The sequence below is a fragment of the Pelodiscus sinensis genome, chromosome 9, assembly GCF_049634645.1.
Source record: "Pelodiscus sinensis isolate JC-2024 chromosome 9, ASM4963464v1, whole genome shotgun sequence".
Lineage (NCBI taxonomy): Eukaryota > Metazoa > Chordata > Testudines > Trionychidae > Pelodiscus > Pelodiscus sinensis.
Genome location: NC_134719.1, coordinates 4,140,541 through 4,164,825, shown reverse-complemented (window position 1 = coordinate 4,164,825; position 24,285 = coordinate 4,140,541). Strand labels below are relative to the sequence as shown.

The following is a 24,285-nucleotide window of genomic DNA, read 5'->3' as shown; positions in this document are numbered from 1 at the left end:
GCACGGATCGAGCCACCCACCCGATGCCCCCCAGCCCTCCCCCTCTTCCCGGGACCAGGCTGGCGGCTCCCGGGAGCTTGCCCGGGATCGCAAGAGGCGGGCACCCGCCTGGGCTAGTGCGGACATCGTGGCCCTCATCCATGACCTCCGCACTAGGCACAGGAAAGTGGCCGGCTAGGGCAGGAGAGCTGCCAGCCTGGCCACCCAGGAGCAGGTGTGCATGAAAATCAAGGTGGTCCACTGAGACCCCCGACCCTGAGCTTACAATGACCGTACTGGGTCAGACCAAAGGTCCATCTAGCCCAGTAGCCTGTCTGCCGACAGCGGCCAACCCTAGGGACCCAGGAGGGGATGGACCGAAGACAGTGACCAAGCCATTTGTCTCGTGCCATCCCTTTCCAGCCTTCCACAAATCTTGGGCAGGGATACCACTCCTACCCCCTGGATAATACCACTCCATGGACCCAACCTCCATGACTTGATCTCACGTCCCTTTAAACTCTGTTCTAGTTCTAGCCTTCACAGCCTCGTGCAGCAAGGAGTTCCACAGGTTGACTCTTTGCTTTGTGAAGAACAACTTTCTGTTACTAGTTTGAAGCCTGCTACCCATTTCTTTCCTTTGGTGTCCTCTAGTCCTTCTTTATGGGAACTAATGAAGAACATTTCTGTATGCACCCTCTCCACCCAACTCCTGCTTTTAGAGACCTCTATCCTGTCCCCCCTCCGTCTCCTCTTTTCTAAGCTGAAAAGTCCCAGTCTCTTTAGCCTCTCTTCATATGGGACCTGTTCCCAACTCCTGATCATTGTAGTTGCCCTCCCCTCTCCCAGCCTCTCTCTTCCCCTCTCCCACCTCCTTTTCCCAGTCTCCCCCAGTTTTGTTCAATAAAGACAGATTCCATTTTTGAACACAATTGTCCTTTATTTTGTACATCAAGAAGAGGGGCTAGGGAAGGGTAAGTGGAAGGAGGTGAGGGAGGAATGGGGTACGTGCCCCCGATGGGGAGGACTGGGCTGGCTCTGCGGGCTTCTGGGGGTGGAAGCTCTCCTGCAGCCCCCCAATTACCCCCTCTTCCCAGATGGCAGCCTGCGGCAAGTGCAGCCGGTCTGATGGCCGAGTGTTGTGATGTGCCCAGTGTGGGTACTCCAGGCACTCCAAGCCAGGACTGCTTTGCAAGCGGGGCACCCCTGAGAACTGTCTGTCCGGGGTGGGGGTCGGGACCCTTTAAGCACAGCCCTCGGCTAGCCTGAGGCAGCAGCTCCACGCTCTAAGTCCTCCTCTGATGCCCTGCCGGCACTGCTTCCGGCCATCCTTAAGCCTGGTTCAGGGTCCACTTAATGTGGACATGCTAGTTCGAATTATCAAAATGCTAATTCGAACTAGTTTTTTAGTCTGGATCTGTTAGTTCGAATTAGATTAGTTCGAATTAACTAATTCGAACTAAGTTAGTTCGAATTAACGTTGTAGTGTAGACGTACTCAATGAGACCTGTGACATATCCCAGGGTCGCCTGCAGGCACGGGCTGTTCTCTATATGTAGCAAGATAAATTGTTCCATTTGGGTTTCCTGTGCTCTGTGTCTTTACTAGTTGCCTGCTGGGCTGCAGGACACAGCTGCCATTTGGAGCTCAGTTCAGTGCAGACTCCCACAGTGGAAAGAGACTCACACACTGTGCTCTCACTCTCCCGCCCATCCCAGAGTTTTTTCTTTTGTTCTTTCTTGTATTGTTTGTTTTTTGTCTTGTAATCTTAAAAAAACGATCCTGGCTGAACGTGCAAAACCTGACCCAGCACCAGAGTCCTTGTGCGGTGTGGGCAGTGCAGGGCAGCTGGCACAGATGCACAGAAAGGCAGGGCTGGCAGGGACCTCAGGCAACTCAAGCTTTTCAGCAGCACGGGAGGTATGTACAGTTGTGCGGCACCTGAGCAGGCCATATACAGAAACCCAGTGACGTCAGCAGGAGCTCCAGCACCGTACATACAAGGCCAAGCTGCACAGAGGAGCCATATTCTACAGCTGTTCTATAGCACATGCAGCATTTCCCTGTAGCTGCTTCGGTGTGTGAATACTCCCTCCCCCCTAGCTGCACCTGCAGCAGCCGCAAACCAGCAGTTACACTGCTTCACTGGGGAGCTGAGGGGGATGGAGGGAGCCTGAAATGCAAAGAGGCACCCTGGTAATACCTATCACCCCTCCAGACAGAGCCCTTTCCTGACCTCAGCCCCTAAGTGCAGCTCCTAACACAGAGTCCCATCCCTGTCTCCTGCTGCACAGGCCCTGTGCAGGGAGAGCAGGTGTCTGGCAGGGGAGCCAGGGTTCACAGAGTGTAGCTTTTTGCTCCTATCCTGGCTCCTGTCCTTCAGCACAGCACAGTTTGCTGGCCCTGAGAGGCCACCTGACCATGGCCGTGAGGTGAAGGCTTCCGAACTCTTGTGTCGTAAGGACCCTCACTGACCCCTGCAGGTCCCGAGCACCCCAAGCCCTACAAAATACTGTTCCGGAGGAAGATGGAGGCTCGCAGAGCACATGACTCTCTGAAGAGGGGAGGGGCTCAGCAAAAATGAGTGACCTAGCCATCCCTGACAGGTGTTTGTTCCGCCTGTTCTTAAACACCTCCAGCCACGGGGTCTCCACAACCTCCCCGGGAAGCCTGTTCCAGCGCTTCACTCCCCTCAGAGTCTCTTCGCCAGTGGTCCAGGTATATTTTTTCTCTACAAAAGAGTCCTCCTGAAACTAACTCTTATTTGGGGATTATTTATCTCGCTGCTTTGCTAGGATGAAAACGGCGCTGGACTGTCCGACGAAGACCTACGTGCCGAGGTGGACACGTTCATGTTTGAGGGGCACGATACCACGGCCAGTGGGATCTCCTGGCTCTTGTACTGCATGGCCCTGCACCCAGAGCACCAGCAGAGATGCAGAGAAGAGATCCAGGAGATTGTGGGAGACAGAGATACTGTGCAATGGTGAGATGTCACCTCATTGATTTGTTTCCAGTTGGCTTTGAATGATTATCTTAGGTATTCAGTTTGAGGAACTAAAAGTGGATCTTATTTCACAAGCTCAGCACCAAAGGATCAGTATTTAGAATCATAGAAACCCAAAGTTGGAAGAGACCTCAGGAGGTCATCAAACCCAACCTCCTGCCCAATTTAGGACCAACCCCAACTACATCACCCCAGCCAGGGCTTTGTGAAGATAAGACTTAATGACCTCTAGGGATGGAGATTCCACCACCTCTGTAGGGAACCCATCCCAGTGCTTCCCCACCCTCCTAGGGAAATAGTTTTTCCTAATACCCAACCTAGAACTTCCCCACTGCAACTTGAGACTATTGCTCCTCATTCTGCCATCTGTCACCACTGAGAACAGCCTCTCTCCATCCTCTTTGGACCCCCCCTTCAGGTAGTTGAAGGCTGCTGTCAAATCTCCCCTCGCTCTTCTCTTCTGCAGACTAAATAAGCCCAAATCCCTCAGGGTATATCTACACTACCCCGCTAGTTCGAACTAGCGGGGTAATGTAGGCATACCGCAATTGCAAATGAAGCCCGGGATTTGAATTTCCTGGGCTTCATTTGCATAAGCGGGGAGCCGCCATTTTTAAATCTCCGCTCGTTCGAACCTCGTGCAGCGCGGCTACACGCGGCATGAACTAAGTAGTTCGAACTAGGCTTCCTAGTTCGAACTACCGTTACTCCTCATTCCACGAACTAGTGGGGTAGTGTAGACATACCCTCAGTCTCTCCTCATAAGTCCTGTGCACCAGCCCCCTCATCATTTTTCTTGCCTACCCCTGAACTTTCTGCAGTGCGTCCACCTCCTTTCTGGGGAGCCCAGAACTGGATGTAATACTCCAGATGTAGCCTCACCAGTGCTGAATAAAGGGGGATAATCACGTTCCTACATCTGCTGGCAACGCTCCTACTAATGCGCCCCAGTATGCCATTAGCCTTCTTGGCTATCAGGGAGCATTGTTGACTCACATCCTGCTTCTCACCCAGGTCCTTTTCTGCAGAACTACTGCTTAGCCAGTCTGTCCCCAGCCTGTAACACAGTTCATGGGAGTCTTCCGTCCCAAGTGCAGGACTGTGCACTTGTCCTTGTTGAACCTCATCAGATTTCTTTTGGCCCAATCCTCTGATCTGTCTAGATCACTAAGGACCCTACTCCAACCCCCTACTTTTCTCCCTACCTCAGTGTTATCTGTGCATTTGCTGAGCCCTGGTCTACACTAGGGAGTTATTTCAAAATAACAAGCAGAGTGTCCACACTGCCAAGACCATTATTTCAAAATAACGGACTGGATATTTTGAAATAATAACTCCAGTTTTTCACGAGGAATAATACTTTGAAATGGCAGTAGTGGGGATGCTCTGCTGCTTCTATTTCAAAATAACTATTCCCCAGAGACGTTCAGAATAATTCCTCCCCAGCGCTTCCTGGTCTCTAAGTCGAGGTAGCACATCCACATTAAGGGAGCCTGCCTCGGGCGAAATTTGAGGCTTCCCCATAGTGTGGACGTGTTATTTCAAACAGTTAATTTGGGAGTTACAATTTTGAAATAATAACAGGTTGTCACCCTATCTTCTTCCCCAACTAATTCCTCCCTGTTGGGCTACGTCTAGACGGCAGAGTTTTGTGCAAAACCAGCTGTTTTTGCGCAAAAACTCACAGAGTGTCCACACCTCAAACACATTTTTGTGCAAGAAAATCAACAGAATGGAGAGGTCTTTGCACAAGAATTATTCCTCTTTCCACAAGGAATAACTCCTTTTTGCACCGGAGTTCTTGTGTAAAAAGGTGTGTGTGGACGGGGAACTGCCTCTTTTTGCACAAAAAACCGCTATCGAAAAAAGCATAGGTGCCCTGTTGGCCATTCTGTGAATAGCAATCAGCACTTTTTTTCGAGAAAGCATCCATGCAGTCTTGATGCTCTCTTGCGCAAAAGCACATTACTTTTTTGATACTGTCAGCCGATGGTCAGGGTAGTGTGTGTGTGTGTGTGTGTTACACCCGAGTCTTCAACTGCTGGGACACAAGGTCCCGTCGCAGCGGGTGGCCTTAGGGAAGACCGATGGGAGCCCCTATAAGTTTAACGTCCATGTCTTTGACCGCTAGGATCGGGATCCCTTCGCTTCGGGCAGCCAACAGGCTGACAGATGCCCCAGAGTTTACAGGGAGAGCTTATTACATCTCAGACTTTGACTGCTAGGATACAGGATCCCTTCACAGTGGGCAGCCTAGGAAAGACTGAGAGATGCCCTAACGGATCTGTCCTCTGGAAGCGACACGATCCAGAAGCCCAGCTCTGCTTGTATCTGTCCCTTATGACAGGCTGGAGTTCTTTTAAATAATGCTTGGTTCTGTTACAGCAACTGAAGGAGTCAGGTTAAAGCTTAAACATTTACAGTGCAACTCCTCCACCTTTCTTGCCCCGCTTTTCCTTCCTGAACAGTTTATACCCTTCCATGACAGTGCTCCAATCATATGAGTTGTTCCACCAACAATCTCCATTATTCCAGTCAAATCCAGTCAAATCCCAGGACTTCTAATTTTTCCTGTTTGTTTCCCAGACTTCTTACATTCGTGTTCAACTAACTAGCTGATTGCCCTACTTTCTCAGTACGAATTGGGGGTCCTCTATTGCATTTTCCATCTTGTGTTTATTCCCAGTATCCCACTTCCCCACTTACCTCTGGTCTTAGGTCTCTGTTCTCTATAGCACAGCCATGGCACGAAGGAAAGCTCCAAAGCCGGATCCAAGCTTCCCTTGTGCTAAGGGCTGTTCAATTCCAGATCTTAGGTTTTTCTCAATTAATAAAATACAGGTGTTTGATTGGGAAAGGAACTGTAAACGATTGAGGATGAGGGAGTTCCTCTAAGCTCCACTAACCCTGCATTCAGCCCTTGGAGACTGCAACTTTAGGAATAAGACAAAGCTGCTAGATTTTCTTGCTAAATTAAATCCCAAATATTAAGATTTTGCATTTCTATAAACGACTGCATGCAAAGATGTCAAAGTACCTTGTAATTAAAATATTAAGCCTTACCACCCCCTCTGAAGCAGAGAGAAATTTCATGACCCAGCATCCCATTGCGCTAGGCACTGTACAAACATGGGACAAAAAGTCAGTCCCTGCCTCCAAAAGGTTTCAGCAAGGGACACCGAAGCCCTGTCGGATCAAGAGAGTTGCTCAGTGTGCTGCAGGAAGTCTGTGGCAGAGGTGGGAAGAGAGCCCACATCACTTCTATACTTTAGCCCCAAAATCGCTTTTTACAGATGTTGATGTGGCCAGCTCGTATCTCGGTAGTAGCAGGGGGTGCTCCTCATTCATAGTCTCCACCCTTGGTTGCTTTCAGGGATGACCTTGGCAAAATGACTTACAGCACCATGTGCATCAAGGAGAGCCTTCGCCTGTACCCTCCGGTACCTGGAGTGGCCCGAGAGCTCAGCAAGCCCATCACGTTCCACGATGGACGTACCTTACCAGAAGGTCTGTGTTGTCTCTTCCTTGTTACGGCCCAATTCTAACTTCCTCCTCCCATACGTCACTTCTGTGGAAGTCCCAACGTCCCCCTGAATGTGGGTCACACCAATGAAAGGGGAAAGGTTCTCCTGTGAAATCCAAGGACAGAGCTACAAGAGGCTGAGTGGCTTGCGGGGCTCCCATGGCCTCAGCTGTCTCCACTGGAAGTTGTAACATGGCTCTTGGGTTGTCCAGGGAGACTGACATTGCCAACTGCATGTGTCTGTACCGCCCTGCTTCACTGAGCCCTGGGTTCATTCCCCCTCAGGAGAGTAGCTGGGACGGCTGCCTGCTCTACCTCAGAGACTGTGCTAGGAAACAGCCGTGTCGGTCTCCTCCTGACCCTCCAGAGTCCTCCCAGCTAAGTCTGTCTGGGATGCTTTGACTCTCGACTCCTTTGAGACCTGGCTGAATGTTCTTCTTAGTAGCTGACAACTTCAAATCAGCCTATGGGATTTGGGGATGTGACATCCTGATTAATTAGTTAATTGGTTAAACATTAGGTTACCTAACAGTTAACTGGTTAAATGACTAAGCAGGATCCTGGGCGGGGCTGCCACCGGCTCCCAACCCCAGAGCTGAGACTGGGGCCGATGCCAATTCTCGGCCACGGCTCTGAGGGATTAGGTGCCCAAATGTCACTGAAGTTGAAATGGCATTTGGGTGCCCAATTCCCTTTAACAATAACAGATGATGTTTTTACTGTTTATTATTTGTATTATGAAGACACACAGAAACACAACCCAAGAAGGAAGTTCTATTTGCTAGGCATTATTGCATGCACATGAGACATTACGGCTACATCTAGATTGGCATGATTTTCCGCAAATGCTTTTAACGGAAAAGTTTTCCGTTAAAACCATTTTCGGAAAAGAGCGTCTAGATTGGCACAGACGCTTTTCTGCAAAAGCACTTTTGCAGAAAAGCGTCCCTGGCCAATCTAGACGCGCTTTTGCACAAAAAAGCCCCGATCACCATTTTCGTGATCAGGGCTTTTTTGCGCAAAACAAATCTCAGCTGTATACACTGGCCCTTTTGTGCAAAAGTTTTGCGCAAAAGGACTTTTGCCCGAACGGGAGCAGAATAGTATTTCCGCAAAAGCACTGATTTCTTACAGTAGGAAGTCAGTGCTTTTGCGGAAATTCAAGAGGCCAGTGTAGACAGCTGGCAAGTTTTTCCGGAAAAGCGGCTGATTTTCTGGAAAAACTGGCCAGTCTAGACACAGCCTACACGTATATAGTAAGAGACAGTCTCTGGCCAGAAGAGCCTACAATTTACCTTTAAGAGAGAGAGAGAGAGATTCAAAATGTGCAACTAATATTATTTGCTTTGAGCTATTCCCCCAGCTCTCGCCCTCAGCTTTGTTAGCTTGTGAGGTTGGACAAGTTCACATCACCAGAAAGCGTGGTTGTATATTATAGCACTGAACCAGAATGGGTTCGTTGACTCAATAAAGGCAGCAGACTTTATGGGAACAGCACTTCGAGCGCTGGATCCAAAGTCTTTCTAAGTCAGAGGAAGGACTCCCTTTGACTCAACACGGTTTGGATAGGCCCATGAGATTTACAAACTGCAAATTATCAATGCAGTCTGCTGTTACTTTGGGAAGGATGGGGGATTGTGGGCACTCTAGACACTAAGCAAACCTTTGCTGTAAATGGCCCATTTTGGACATATGGGTAAATTTCAGCCTGCACTTCCTGGCATTGGGTTCTGCCCGCCTTGTCTTGATCTAACCAAATTCTCCAGCTGCTTCTCCTCTCTCCACTGGGTTTGATTCCACCCGTTGCAAAATGCTACATGAAAGGAAACCGAAGCATCCAACCGTTGCAAAGCAAACAGAGCTTGGCATTTAATGCCAGCCTGCAGTGTCCATGGCCTGTGCATGCTGCCGTGTCCCATGTATACACATTGCAATGCCAGTTCTAGCATCCAGGCCTGTGTCTCCCCTTCCCACCATGATGTGGCTTAGGGGATAAGCACAAAACAGCCACCAGAGACTCAAGCAGCCAAAGCAGGGTCTTTTGCACAGTCCGGTCAAAGTTCTCTGCCTTTCTCTGCAATGTGCTAATCTGGGGTTCGCTGCCTGACCCCTCCCAGCTCTGCTATGTGACCAGTTCCTTCCAAATGAACCCTTCCCAGCAAATCAATCGATTGATAAAATCATGGCACTGATACGTTTGTTTGCTGCCATCCTATTGTGGGTTCTAATTCTTCCCTCCACCCTGCGTCTGTCTTGTCTTTGGTCTGTGAGCATGCAGAGATGTTGCCCTTTCCTGGCGTTACTAATTCATGCACTAAACCCCAGGGGTGGCCAACCCACAGCTCACGAGCTGCATACAGCTCTTCACCCCTGAAAGTACAGCTCATGAAGCCTCCCCCGTAGCTCGCAAAGCCGCCCCGTGCACCCCTACAAAGGGCCTCCGGCCCCTTGTGCTCACAAGGTGCAGGGGAACCATCCGGCGTGGCAAAACGGTGTTGGCAAGATGGCATTGGCCAGCGGTTTTTAAAGGGGAAGCATTTTTTTTTTTGCTCAACAATTCTGGTGTGGCTCTTTGCATTTTTTCCTCAGTTGTTTCAGCTCTCTTCGTTCAATGGGTTGGCCACCCCTGCACTAAACACACTACAGTAGGTGAGAGGAGAGACGTTATCTTTTCCTTAATAATTATGCTAGTGAAGTAGTCACCTGCAGAAGATCAGTTACTTGGCTTCCACACGCCCAGTTCTTCTGGGTTCAAAGTACAGACGGCAGGTCTGTCATTCTTCCCTGGTCGGCGGGTACATAAATTGCCTGGGAAGTTTGGGGAATCTTGCTCGTTTTTTTTTATCATTTCTTGCTTCTCATGCAAAGTCAATTGCCACAGTTGATAATCTACTCCTGGACTTGGCTAGGTTGCATCAGCCTGCGAGTACCTTCAAAGCAATGACGACTCAGGACGTTTCTCAGGCAGCAGGTGCGCTGGTTAAGAAGACTAAGGCCCTTTAACAGGATCTCTTGTCGTGCTGGACAAATGTTTCCCCTGTCAGCTCACCAAAGTTTTTCTCATTTTTCTTCCAGGTTCTCTGGTGATCGTGCACATTTATACACTTCATAGGAACCCAAGCGTATGGGAAGATCCAGAGGTACTTTTCCTATCACACAATGACGAGAGGTGACCATGTAATTGAGACAAAGAACTGAGTAGCAAGAGAGATGGGAGCCTACCTCATATTTCCATGAGCAAGGCATTGCTTGCTTCTCCCTTTCTCTATTTCCCCCTGTGCAAAGCAGGGATAATATTGACCTTAGCGAGGTGGTTTGAAATCGCACGCGAGTAGCATCTGTCCAGACTGAAAGTGCGATAGATCTGCAAACCGGGAGGCTGCCCTAACAATTTTAAGTATCACAGAACGACAGAGTAGCGTGTGGAACCGTCCGTCGCGTACGTCCAGGGGAATAATAAATCACAGCATGTGGGGCAAATGCACCAGATGATGCTCTTGGTTGAACCAGCAGCTCCTCCCAGTCGCCTGGCAGCTGTGGGGAGATTTCCAAGAGCGTTTACAGCTGAACGGCAGAGGGGCAGTAGCCCTCCGGTCCCAGCACAAGGCCTCACCCTTTTGGTAGGGGGGTGCACAGGAGTTGTTACGACATCACCTTCCTAACTGCATGGCCCCAGTCGGCACAGCTCATGTTTGGGGGGTGCCGGCCCTTTGTGGGAGGGGAGGTTACCGTCCCTTTACACTATTGCTCTCCTAGAAGAGGTTCCACTAGGGATGTTGCTATGTCTTGGCGGGATGCGCCTGGGCTTGCTGGTTAATCTTGTCGACTACCAGCACTCTCAGAGGAGGAGGGAGGGGGGAAGAGCTGGAGCCGGTGACTGTGAAGAGCTAGCTTAAAAGCTGGCTCCAGATCCACCTACCCCACCCCTGTGCTGTGGCCTCTGATAGAGAGGCAGCAACATGGAGGGAGGCAGGCGCAGGTGGGAGCTGGTACATGTGGGGAGCTGGCTTTCAAGCAGACACCCCACACATGCTGGCTCCAGGGCAGCAGCCCCTGTCCATGGAGGGTCTCTGGACAAGGGCTGCTGACACCCCACGCTGCTGCCTCCAATACAGAGGCAGCAATGTGGGGTGGCAGGGGTCTCCCCAGGAGTGGGGCTGGGAACACACTTGCAGCCAGCCCCCACCCCAGGGGACTATCGAATTGTCATTCAACTCCTAAAATGTCTAGTGGTTACCTGACTATTCAATTGCCCAATAGCTAACATCCCTAGTTTCCACGTCAGCGCCTTTACATTGGGGCTACAGCAACAGAAACCCCTCTAGCACTGGGCTAGAACTTACCTCACCTCAGCCTCTGAAATCGCACCCTGCGCCTAAGCTGAGGGGGGCGGCCTGTGTCCGAATGCACCATGTCTGGGTGTGAAAGGTTGCAGGTGTAGAGCCGAGCAATGTGGTAGTTTGGGAACAAAAAAAACCTTTGCCACCAACCTGTGAACTCTCTCCCTGCAGGTGTTTGATCCCATGCGGTTTTCCCCAGAGAACGCGGCCCAGAGGCATTCCCATGCGTTTGTGCCCTTCGCGGCTGGAGCACGGTGGGGGATGTTTTTTTCTCTCTGTTGGGGGTGTGGGTTGGAAACAAAGCCAGGCTTTGGGCCAGGCTGCTCCTAATGCCCACTGAGCACTAACAGGCTGGCGCTGTAGGGTTGTGTCTGTCACGTGAGGGAGGTGTCGGGGGGTCCCCTACATAAATGCACCAAACCAGAGTTTGGTTCTTAGTGACTAGCCCCTCTGGCCTCTCTTTTGTCTGCTTCACGATGCCCACAGATCCGGCCTAACTCCCATTTGGCAGGCCAAGGTCGTTTGGCAGAAGCACGGTGTGATGGTGGCGAGCGGCGCGCTCTGGGGGCTCTGAGTGAATCCCTCAGCTCTCGGGCCTCTCCTGGCTGGACCCTGCAATTCTCCCACTCACAGACCAGGCCCCGGGACCCAACAGGCCCAGCCGAGGTCAGACCCCTGCAGTTCTTCCCTTCAGGGCTCTGTGGCCAGCCAGGCTGCTTACAGCCAAAGGCCTGGTTATTGCACAGCAGGGAGGAAGCACTTAGCAAGGGAAGATTTCAAACCTCCAAAGAGCCGACAGGCACGGCTATCCCACCCCTAGGCTGACCATCCCCTGATGGGAATCCAGGCAGGCCTCACTGTCTGCCACCCACACAGGTCTCTGTGTCTCGGCCTGACTCCTCCAAAAAATAACCCGTCCCTGTGTTCCCTGAAACTGGGTGGCTACCCAGGAAAGGTTCAAATGCTGTCGGCTGATTAGTGCTGCACATCCTCCTTGCCTTGGAGCACACAACAAAATTCATTCCTTACATGGATGGAAAACAATAGAGGGAACGTTGCCCCCCACTCTCAGAAGAGTGTGCCATTTTCAAACACATCACGGTGCTTTTGATCTCTCGCATTCATGGGATGTTTGCTCCCCTAGCAGAGTGCTTGGTGGGGGAGGGGGAGGAGTGAGAAGGGGAAGTGGCTTATTGTGACTCTCTTTTGTCTTCCTACTTGTTTTCCCAACCACCCCCTATTAAACTTAACCCAAAATATTTGCACCATAAACAATGCATTAATTCCATGGGCACAGTCACCTTTAGGGTATGTCTACACTACAGCACTAATTCGAACTAACTTAATTCGAATTAGTTAATTCGAATTAAGCTAATTCGAATTAGTGAATCTAGACCTAAAAACTAGTTCGAATTAGCATTTTGCTAATTCGAACTAGCATGTCCACACTGAGTGGACCCTAAACCGAGGTTAAGGATGGCTGGAAGCAGTGCCAGCAGGGCATCAGATTGGGACTTAGAGCGTGGAGATGCTGTCTCAGGCTAGCCGAGGGCTGTGCTTAAAGGGTCCCGACCCCCACCCCGGACGGACAGTTCCCAGGGGTTCCCCGCCTGCAAAGCAGTCCTGGCTTGGAGTGCCCTGAGTGCCCACACTCAGCACATCACAGCACTCGGCCATCAGCCCGGCTGCACTTGCCGCAGGCTGCCATCCGGCGGGGAGGGTCAATTGGGGGGCTGCAGGAGAGCTTCCACCCTGAGGAGCCCGCAAAGCCACCCCAGTCCTCCCCATCGGGGGCTCGTACCCCATTCCTCCCTCACCCCCTTCCACTTACCCCTCACTAGTCCCCCCTTCCTGATGTACAAAATAAAGGACACGTGTGTTCAAAAATAGAAACTCTTTATTTAACAATACTCGGGGAGACTGGGAAAAGGAGGTGGGAGAGGAGAAGAGAGAGGATGGGAGAGGGGAGGGCAACTAAAATGATCAGGGGTTAGGAACAGGTCCCATATGAAGAGAGGCTAAAGAGACTGGGACTTCTCAGCTTAGAAAAGAGGAGACTGAGGGTGGATATGATAGAGGTCTATAAAAGCATGAGTGGTGTGGATAGGGTGCATAAAGAAAAGTTCTTCATTAGTTCCCATAATAGAAGGACTAGAGGACACCAAGGCTGTGTCTAGACTACATGCCTCTGTCGGCAGAGGCATGTAGATTAGACAGATCAGCAAAGGCAAATGAAGCCGCGATTTAAATGATCGCGGCTTCATTTACATTTACATGGCTGCCGCGCTGAGCCGACAAACAGCTGATCAGCTGTTTGTCGGCTCGCCGCTAGTCAATGAGGTTTACCGGGGCTGCCGACAAAGGGCTTTGATGTTGACAGGGGGAACGTCCAGACTAGTGGCAAGCCAACAAACAGCTGATCAGCTGTTTGTCGGCTCAGTGCGGCAGCCATGTAAATGTAAATGAAGCCGCGATCATTTAAATCGCGGCTTCATTTACCTTTGCTGAACAAACAAATCTACATGCCTCTGCCAACAGAGGCATGTAGTTTAGACGTACCCCAAATGAAATGAATGGGTAGCAGGCTTCAAACTAATAACAGAAGGTTCTTCTTCACAAAGCAAAGAGTCAACCTGTGGAACTCCTTGCTGCAGGAGGCTGTGAAGGCTACAACTAGAACAGAGTTTAAAGAGAAGTGAGATAAAGTCATGGAGGTTGGGTCCATGGAGTGGTATTAGCCAGGGGGTAGAAATGGTGTCCCTAGCCTCTGTTTGTGGAAGGCTGGAGATGGATGGCACGAGACAAATAGCTTGGTCATTGTTTCGGTCCATCCCCTCCAGGGTCCCTGGTGTTGGCCGCTGTCGGCAGACAGGCTACTGGGCTAGATGGACCTTTGGTCTGACCCAGTACGGACATTCTAAGCTCAGGGCTCAGGGTCAGGGGTCTCACTGGACCACCCTGATTTTCATTCAAACCTGCTCCTGGGTGGCCAGGCTGGCAGCTCTCCTGCCCTAGACGGCCACTTTCCTGTGCCTAGTGCGGATGTCGTGGATGAGGTCCACGATCTCCGCACTAGACCAGGCAGGTGCCCGCCTCTTGCGGACCCGGGCAGGCTCCCGGGAGCCGCCAGCCTGGTCCCGGGAAGAGGCGGAGTGCTGGGTGGCAGCAGGTGGCTGGTTTGTGCCGTGCCAGGTGCAGGGTCTGCTGGCTGGGTGCTGGCAGGCTTGCACCTGGCACGGGCACCGTAGCCAGCCCGTGCCTCTATAAGGGCTCCGGGGCCGGGAGGGGGGCAGACGAATTTCCCTGGTGGTGCCCAAAGTGGCCACCAGAGAAAGCTGGGGAGGGCTAGCCTCCCACTAGTTCGAATTAAGTGGCCACACAGCCCTTAATTCGAACTGCTTAATTCGAACTAGGCGTTAGTCCTCGTAGAATGAGGTTTACCTAGTTTGAATTAAGTGCTCCGTTAGTTCGAATTAAGTTCGAACTAGCGGTTTGTATGTGTAGCGCCTATCAAACACAGACGTTAGTTCGAATTAACTTTGTAGTGTAGACATACCCTTGGATATTACAGAGCAGCTCAAAATCTGTCACTTGTGGGACTGAATTGTTGATCCCTTAGACGGGAGGTGTTTAATGCACACTTTGCAATTAAGGACACTGAAAGCCAATGGGAATTGCCATTTGGGCATTGGGAAAATCTCCCCAGTGGTTAAAGAGGATCCCTTGGCACACTGCAGCAGAATAGGGGCCATAACTCCTTGCAAGTTCAGTAGGGAAGAATGTTTTTCACTCCCTCTCCAAAACTGCCTGGTAGCGTTGCTGTGCACTATTAAACAGCTGCCATATTGTAACCCAGTATAGGTAGCACTACAGTGGTGGGTGCAGGGACTCCCTAGGCAGTAGGATCCAAAACCTCTGGTTGAGCTGAGGACCCCAGTGTGCTAGGTGCTGTACACACACAGGGGAGATGGTCGCTGACCCAGCGAGCTGGGTTGCCCCACTCCGCTAGCAAAGTGCCGCGGGTGTATTTGTGAAGGGAAGCTCCTGGTGAAGCCAGAGTGTCCGTTCTGACAGGCTCCCCCTGCCTCTTCCAGGAACTGCATCGGGCAGCAGTTTGCCATGAACGAGCTGAAAGTGGCCCTGGCCCTGACTCTGCTCCGTTTCGAGCTTTCTCCTGATCCAGCCAAACCAGCCAAGGAAATTCCTCAGCTTGTCCTCAAGTCCAGCACTGGGATCCACCTGCTCTTGAAGAAACTGCACTGATGCCAGAGGAGCCCTGGAGCCCCGTGTCAGGTGTCAGTACGATCGGCTTGGTCCTGCCTTGAGGGCGGGGGGCTGGACTGGATGACCTCTTGAGGTCCCTTCCAGTCCTATTATTCTATGATTCTAAGGACAAATGCAAAGTGCTCCACTTAGGAAGGAAAATCAGTTTCACACATACAGAATGTGAAGTGACTGTGAAGGAAGGAGTATTGCAGAAAGGTATTGAGGTCATAGTGGACCACAAGCAAAATATGAGTCAGCAATGTGACACTGTTGCAAAAAAAGCAAACATCAGCCAGGGATATATTAACAGCAGTGTTGTGAGAAAGCCACAAGAAATAATTCTTCTGCTCCACTCTGTGCTGATGAGGCTTCCACTGGAGTATTGTCTCCAGTTTTGGGTGCACATTTTTTATAGACGAAGATTATAAAAATCACATGTTTAAAAACTCATAGACTCATAGACTTTAAGGTCAGAAGGGACCATTATGATCATCTAGTCTGACCCCCTGCACAGTGCAGGCCGCAGAATCTCACCCACCCCTCCTAGAATAATCCTCTCACCTATATCTCAGATATTGAAGCCTTCAAATACTTTGAAGACCCCAAGATGCAGAGATCCTCCAGCTGTGATCTGTACCCCATGCTACAGAGGAAGGCAAAAAACCTCCAGGGTCTCTGCCAATCTACCCTGGAGGAAAATTCCTTCCCGACCCCAAATATGGCGATCAGCTAAACCCTGAGCATGTGGGCAAGACTCACCAGCCAGTCACCCAGAAAGTTCTCTATAGTAACTCTTATCATCCCTCCATTGACCTATTTCCTGCTGATAATGAATGGTCAATTAGTTACCAAGATCATGTTATCTCATCAAACCATCCCCTTCATAAACCCATCTAGTTTAATCTTGAAAGCAGATAGATCTTTTGCCCCCACTACTTCCCTTGGAAGGCTGTTCCAGAACTTCACTCCTCTAATGGTTAGAAACCTTCGTCTAATCTCAAGTCTAAACTTCCTACTAGCCAGGTTATATCCATTTGTTCTTGTGTCCACATTGGTATTAAGTTTAAATAATTCCTCTCCCTCCCTGGTATTTATCCCTCTAATATATTTAAAGAGTGCAATTATGTCCCCCCTCAGCCTTCTTTTGGTTAAGGTAAACAACCCAAGCTCCTTAAGTCTCCTTTCATAAGACAGGTTTTCCATTCCTCGGATCATCCTAGTGGCCCTTCTTTGTACCTGTTCCAGTTTGAATTCAACCTTCTTAAACATGGGAGACCAGAACTGCACACAATATTCCAAATGGGGTCTCCCCAATGCCTTGTATAATGGCACTAACACCTCCTTATCTCTACTGGAAATACCTCGCCTAATACATCCCAAGACCGTATTAGCCTTTTTAACGGCCATGTCACAATGGCGGCTCATAGTCATCCTATAATCAACCAGGACTCCAAGGTCCTTCTCCTCCTCCGTTACTTCCAACTGATGTGTCCCCAGCTTATAACTAAAATTCTTGTTATTAATCCCTAAATGTATAACCTTACACTTCTCACTATTAAATTTCATCCTATTGCTATCACTCCAATTTACAAGATCATCCAGATCTTCCTGTATGATATCCCGATCCTTTTCTGAATTGGCAATAGCTCCCAACTTTGTGTCATCCACAAATTTTATCAGGACACTTCCACTTTGGGTGCCAAGGTCAGTGATAAAAAGATTAAATAAAATTGGCCCCAAAACTGATCCCTGAGGAACTCTGCTAGTAACCTTCCTCCAACCTGACAGTTCACCTTTCAATATAACCTGCTGTATTCTCCCCTTTAACCAGTTGCTTATCCACCTCTCAACTTTCATATTAATCCCGATCTTTTCCAATTTAACCAATAATTCCTCATGTGGTACTGTATCAAATGCCTTACTAAAGTCGAGGTAGATTAGATCCACTGCATTTCCTTTATCTAGAAAATCTGTTACTTTCTCAAAAAAGGAGATCAGGTTGGTTTGGCACGATCTACCTTTTGTAAAACCATGTTGTAATTTGTCCCAATTGCCATTAGCCTCAATGTCTCTAACTACTTTCTCCTTCAAAATTTTTTCCAAGATCTTGCATACTACAGATGTCAAACTAACAGACCTATAGTTACCCAGGTCGCTTTTTTTCCCTTTCTTAAAAATAGGAACTATATTAGCAATTCTCCAGTCAAATGGTACAACCCCTGAGTTTAGAGATTTATTAAAAATTTTTGCTAATGGACTTGCAAGTTCATGTGCTAGTTCCTTTAATATTCTTGGATGAAGATTATCTGGGCCCCCCAATTTACGCCCATTAAGCTGTTCAAGTTTGGCTTTTACCTCGGATATGGTAATATCTACCTCCACATCCTTAGTCCCATTTGTTATGTTACCATTATCCCTAAGCTCTTCATTAGCTTCATTAAAAACTGAAGCAAAGTATTTGTTTAGATATTAGGCCATTCCTAGATTATCCTTAACCTCCACTCCATCCTTTGTAATTAGCGGTCCTACTTCTTTTTTTGTTTTTTTCCTATTTATATGACTATAAAACCTTTTACTATTGGTTTTAATTCCCTTTGCAAGGTCCAACTCTACCTGACTTTTAGCCTTTCTCACTTTGTCCCTACATGCTCTAACCTCAATAAGGTAGCTTTCTTTACTGATCCCTCCCATTTTCCACTCCTTATATGCTTTCTGCTTTTTCTTAATCACCTCTCTGAAATGCTTGCTCATCCAGCTCGGTCTAACATACCTGCCTATAAATTTTTTCCCTTTTCTAGGGATACAGGCTTCTGACAGCTTCTGCAACTTTAACTTAAAATAATTCCAGGCCTCCTCCACCTCAAGATCCATAATTTCTTTAGTCCAGTCAACTTCCCTAACTAATTTCCTTAATTTATTAAAGTTAGCCTTTTTGAAATCAAAAATCCTAATCTCAGATTTATTTTTGTTTATCCTTCCATTTAATTTGAACTGAATTAGCTCATGATCACTCGAGCCAAGGTTGTCCCCTACAACCATTTCATCTATGAGGTCCTCGCTACTCATCAAAACCAAATCTAAAATAGCACCCCCCCTTGTTGGTTCAGCAACTACTTGATGAAGGAATTCATCAGCTATCACACCTAGGAAAATCTGAGCCCTATTATTATTACTAGCACTTGTTCTCCAATCTATATATGGAAAGTTGAAATCTCCCATGATTACGCAGTTTCCATGAGAATTTACTTCATTAAAAACATTAAAGAGGTCTCTATCCATATCCAAATTGGATCCTGGTGGTCTGTAACACACCCCAAGCACTATCCCAGGGGAGGATCTGATAGTTTTCTATCCCAATGTGATTTTTGCCCAAACAGACTCTGTTTAGATGTTTACATGCACAGTCTGAGTATGCTTGGATCTTCAGACATATCGTTTATCAAATAAATTCTTTAAAACCCACCCTTATCTACAATACACATTTTAATACTCTAAATAGTTGCTTCCAAAGTCTTCTTGTCCATCCTGGCTCTCTTTTCACCCACCTGTGGAAGAGAGTTCTTAAATGGACAACAACCCTATTCTTCCAAATAGATGGATAAATAAGTTTCCCTTTCTTTACTTCGGACAATTCGATGAAATAGTTTTAAAAGACCCCTCCACAAAATCAGTACTTTAGTAAGGCCAGGTCTACAGTAGACCTGGAAGGTTGTGTTAAGGTACACAAATCCACCTACATAAAATATGTAGCCGAAGTCACTTACCCTTAAGCTAAGCTTGGCGCCATCTTCACAGAGGGAGGCCGTCTTCCCTTACTTCTTGCAACTTGCCTTTTGTTTCATAATAAATTTTATTTATATAACCCTTTTGCTGATTTTTAAAGTGTTACATAAACAGGGCAGGTGAAATATTATCATGTAAAGCAACCATAAACACATGAAAAGACCTAGGTTTACAATTTATGATTAAAACTCTACTATCTACACAATATGCATAGACGTAAAATGTAAACACGTAAATATCTTGGAAACAGTAGCCAATCAGTTGTTTTAATTGTCATATTTGAATTCAGCACATAAAAAACATAATAAATAGCACATTTTATCTCTGAAGCAGACGACTTCTAAAAATTGTAGACCAGTGTTACCAGTCCCCATGCAGAGACCATTTCCTCTGAGGGAGTGAGACCGGGGGGCAGAGAGTTGCCCTGGTGTGCACCCCAGAAGGGGTGTTACGTTAAGTCCTCTGAGGCACAGGAGAGCTCTGCAGTCCGTGCTGGGGCAGTGCCCCTGCCCTGCCCCCCAGAGCGATGCCGAGCTTAATGGGAACAAGCCCGACAGAGCGGTACTGACCATTAGCGCTTATTTCCCTGAGGCCTACGAGCCCCCGTCAGGGACCCGGTCCCCGGAGTGCTGTTTGGTACTGGACACATCACACGCTTTGGGATCAGACATAATTAACTTTAATAGCGTCTACACATGTTTATTTTGAATTTGGTAAACCTCATTCTACGAGGAATAACACCAAATTCGAAATCGCTATCCCTTGCCTACCATACAGCACGCAGCACCCTGTGCACGTGCGAGCACGTACCGTGCCACCCTTGGGCAGGTGGCTCCAGCTGCGTGACTCCCAGGGGCCATGGCCTGATAGGCACACGCATGTGTGAAGAGACCTGACACGCTCCTGAACCCAGGGCGGGACACAGCAGAACACTCTCACTTTACGCACACCCTCTACAGAGAGGCAGGACATCTCCCCACACCTCAGCCGCACTATACACAGCACAGGGGCATGGGTGCAGTCTCGAGGCAGCTCCCAGTCCTGGGGATAGCTGGACATTCCGAACATGGGCAAGCCCAACAGCTCTGATGGTGCAGGGCACTTTAATCCTCACTTTGCAGAGGGGCGCTGGGCTTCACCCATTGTGTCCCCAGGGAGAACTGACCACTTCTCTTCTTTCTCCACAGCCGTACCACCTGCACGTGCAGGCTGCACCACCCTGCCCGGGACATGCTCCCGCACCCGAGGGCTCCGCAGGACCACTGCAACACTGCAGGGGTACCACAAGCAGCACCTGGTGGCCCTGCAAGACCAGACCCACATCATGGAGCAGCAGGTGCAGGAAGAATGGGAGTTATGCCGGGAGCTGCTTAGAACATAAGAACATAAGAACGGCTGTACTGGGTCAGACCAAAGTTCCTTCTAGCCCAGTATCCTGTCTGCCGACAGTGGCCAGCACCAGGTGCCCCAGAGAGGGTGGACTGAAGACAATGATCAAGCGATTTGTCTCCTGCCATCTCTCTCCAGCCTCTGACAAACAGAGGCCAAGGACACCATGCTTGCCCAGGGTTGTGCCAATCTGCAGGCCCTGGTGCAGACTGTGCTGCCTCGCGCTGCTTCCGTGACTGCTGCTCCCCCAGCTCCCGCTCCTCCTCCCCCTCCTTCTCCCCCTCCCGTCTCTCCCTCCTCAACCTCCACACCCTCCTCCCCATCTCCCTGGGGACACCGAGCCCCCCACACCCGCCGTGCTGGGAGACATGTGGCCCAATGAGACCCCCACCCCTGAGCCCTGAGCTTCCCCTCCCCCTTCTTCCCCTTGCTTCCCCCTCCCAGCTCCCTCCTCCCAGTTTTCCCCCTCCCCTCTCCCACCCTCTCTCATGACCTCTCCCCCCTCCTTTCACCAGTCTCCCCAGAGATTCATCCCACCCTCCTCCCATTGTGTTAAATAAAGACAGTTTCTATTTTTGAAAATACGTGTATTTTTTTGACATCAGGAAGGGGGGCTAGGGAGGGGTAAGTGGAAGGACATGAGGGAGGAATGAGGCACAAGCCCCCAGTGGGGCAAGCCACGGAGACTGTTAGCGCTCTTCGGGGTGGAAGCTCTCCTGCAGGGCCCCCTGGATACTGACACCCCCTGATGGACTTCCCAGATGGCAGCCTGCAGAAAGTGCAGGCTGATGGCAACGCGTCCACAAGACGCACCAGAGTGCCCAGGGGCAGCTCTGTCTCCATGTTGCAGAGTGGTAGGGTGTCCCAAGTGAGGGCAACCAGAGCACTCCGAGACACAAATGCTTTGCTGTCCCTCATGGAGGTAGACAAGCAAGCAGAGACACCTGATAGCCTCAGGCAGCAGCCCCACACATTAAGTCCTGACCTGGTGCCCTGTCGGCACTGGTTCCGGCCAGCCTTAACTCCGAATTAGAGTCCACTCAGTGTGGACATGCTATTTCGAAAGAGCAAAATGCTATTTCGAAATGCATTTTCTGCGTAGATGCGTTAATTCAAATTCGCTTAATTTGAATTAACTATTTCGAATTAAGTTATCTCGAATTAATGCTGAAGTGTAGACCAACCTTGACAGATCAGTATACCTGGTCACTGCAAGGCTCTGGGTTTAGTGTGGATTTTTCTGGATGCTTTTACAAATATGAAATATTCCAGTTAGAAGCACATTTGTAGTCCTTGTTGGGGAAAAGAGCTGTAAATAGAGCTTTTGAGTCAGATCTTCTGCTGGGTTTTTGGCCCTTTTTATTTGTGAGGCTGTAGAAATACTGATGCTAAAAACCTCACCATTAATACTGACACAAGAACAGGGCACCAAGAGCCCCTAAATATTGCATAGTAACCTACACCCAGTTTCGGTCTGCATGTTTGTAAAATTAATGCAAGCAGTGAAAGAAGTGTCCTGTCTGGTAAAATATACTCATTGTGGAATGTGACTGATTTGCTTCAGTAAGTCAACAGAGCAGGGGGTTCTAGAGGGCAACGTCCAAGACTGATTTTGCAATAAAAGGCAAAAATATGTAGCACTTTAAACACTAACAAGATAGTTTATTAGGTGATGAGCTTTCGTGGGCCAGACCCACTTCCTCAGATCATATTCTGAAAGAGAATTGGCATGACCATATATAACAAAGGAATACAATGAAGGAAGTGAACACATTATAAATGAACAAATCAGATTTTAGAACAGACGGTGAGGCGAGGGAGAGGGAAGGAGGGAATATTTTATTGTAAGTCAATCAGTGGGTAATCTGAGTTACTAGGACTATCAATAGGTGGGGAAGCTGTCTTTGTAACGTGTACGATAATTAGCATCTTTATTAAGGCCCATTCGTATGGTGTCGAATTTAAGCATAAATGAAAGTTCTGAAGTTTCTCCCTGTAATCTGGTGTTAAAATTTCCTTGAAGTAAGAGGCACGTTGTCAGGTCTTTAAGGGAATGCCCAGGTAGATTAAAATGTAGACTAACAGGTTTTTCTTTGTGAAGAGGCTGGATGTCTGATATGTGGGCATTGATTCTTTGGCAAAGTGACTGAGCAGTCTGTCCAATATACATTGCAGAGGGACACTGCTGACACGCATAAATAATCTTACCAAGGTCATCTCTGTTCAGCCACAAATCAATCAGGCTCAATGGTGTCTATGTGCATAGCTGAGGAAAACGATTCCCTCCTCCAGAATCAGGAAATCTAAACAAATAATCAGATACCCTCCTGGCCTTAATACGGATGAATCAAGTGTCTCAGTGCCTCAGTTTACCCATCAGTAAAACAGACAAACCTCAGATGTGTATCTTGATCAAGGTCCAGAATGCAAAAATGGATCTTAATTTTACAGTAGGTGAAAACCCAAACCCTTGTTCCAAACCCCCCCAAACTCTCAGATTTTATGATAAAGACTCCCCATGGGTGCGAGAGTTAATTATTTTTGTGTTCGTTTTATGTCTACACCGCTGCATGCCGAGGGTTGAACTGTACTCAGGTTCAAGCCCAACCTTCCTTCCAGCGATACACAAACCATGCTAACGCTGAGCTAAGAGTCAGGGTATGAACACCCCACGAGTGGGAAGGGCCAGAGCGCCAGTGAAGATGGGACCCAGGTTTCAGGCCCTTTAAGTCCTTTGAAGACGTTAGATTAAGGCAGGGACGCTCCAAGTTCATTGCACCGTGACCCGCCTCCGAAAACAAAACTTTTGACATGATCCCAGGAGGGGGCACTAAAGACAGAACTCACCTAAATCCCTCTCCTCTGGGTGTGGGGGGCCAAAGCCTGAACCCCAGCCCCTTGACAGGAGAATCAAAACTGAATCCCAAGGTCATTAGCCCCTGACGGGCGTCTGTAACATGAATCCTGATGCCCAGGGCTGAAGCCCTCAGATTTTAGCTTCAACCCTAAGTGGTGCAGCTTGGGTTTTGGGATGTTTAAGCCAGCCCTGGCGACCCCTCTCAGATGGGGTTGTGATCCACTTTGGGGTCCTGGCCCACTGTTAAGGAACTGTTGGTGTAGGTGATGGCTTGTGATGCTCTGGTTGAATTAAAGATCTACCTAAAAGCATAAATGATTTTCCCATGGTGCTGTGATGGCCATTAAAACATACACCGTCTGTTACCATCACTAGCACGTATGCACCTACCCTGAGAAATGCAGATGATGAGAAGGAAAAGTTCTGTGGCAACTTAAGCAAACTCACTGTGTCCACATCTGTGTCAGACACGCTGATTATCATGGTGGGGATTTAACACAAGGGTTGGCAATCACAGGGGTGCGGATAGCCTTGCTGGGCCTCTCGGCAAAGGGGCGGAGCATCAGGCCAAAGGGGCGGGGCCGCACTGCCTGGAGGGAATCACATTGCCTCTCTCCAGGCAGCTCTCGGAGTGCGCCGTGCAGTGCTCCAGTGGTGATTTAAAGGGCCGGGGCTCCAGCTGCTGCTCCTTTTGAATTGCTGGATCCCTAGGAAATTCACTCCTTTGCCTCCCCCAGTTGGCAGGCTTTGGTAACAACATGGCAATGTGATGGACTGCCATTGGTCAGCGTGAGATGGGGAAAGAGAACAGCAGTGTTATGCAGGTACTTTGTGAGAGCACCAAGTGCCAATTAGCCACCGTGAATTGCTTTTCCCAGCTACCGGACCAAAAGAAAACATCCTGGGTGCATCCAAGCTCCAAACTACAGCATCTCATCAACGACATTGCTGTCCCACAGCAACATCTCCAGGCTGGACTATTCACGACAGCCATGTACGGGCGGGCTTCTAGAAAGACCATCACAATCCCGCAGTGTCCGGATAATCTGCCCACAGGGGAATATTCTTCTTAGTCCCCCTTTAGGGGAGGTTTCCTTGGGATGCTGCAAGACACCTGAACTAGGAAGAGAGGCCAATGAGC

At 49.0% G+C, this 24,285-nt stretch overlaps 2 protein-coding genes across 4 annotated transcripts in view; one reads left to right on the top strand and one right to left on the bottom strand.

Moving 5' to 3' along the window:
• The window catches only part of LOC102451250 (cytochrome P450 4B1-like), a 96,961-nt gene extending 76,092 nt beyond the window's left edge, over positions 1–20,869 (top strand). For 2 of the 3 annotated variants that reach the window (XM_075935928.1, XM_075935927.1), the window contains exons 8-13: positions 2,775–2,965; positions 6,360–6,493; positions 9,585–9,649; positions 11,021–11,103; positions 14,944–15,144; positions 20,086–20,869. In XM_075935928.1, the coding sequence (XP_075792043.1) occupies positions 2,775–2,965; positions 6,360–6,493; positions 9,585–9,649; positions 11,021–11,103; positions 14,944–15,112 (642 nt within the window). In that variant the 3' untranslated portion in view covers positions 15,113–15,144; positions 20,086–20,869. Of the gene's footprint in view, positions 1–2,774; positions 2,966–6,359; positions 6,494–9,584; positions 9,650–11,020; positions 11,104–11,335; positions 11,516–14,943; positions 15,145–20,085 lie in introns of those variants that run through there. The other variant, XR_012905841.1, reaches the window with a different exon arrangement.
• LOC102452751 (cytochrome P450 4B1-like) overlaps positions 1–24,285 on the bottom strand; it is a 179,226-nt gene that overhangs the window by 98,676 nt on the left and 56,265 nt on the right. The window lies entirely within an intron of this gene.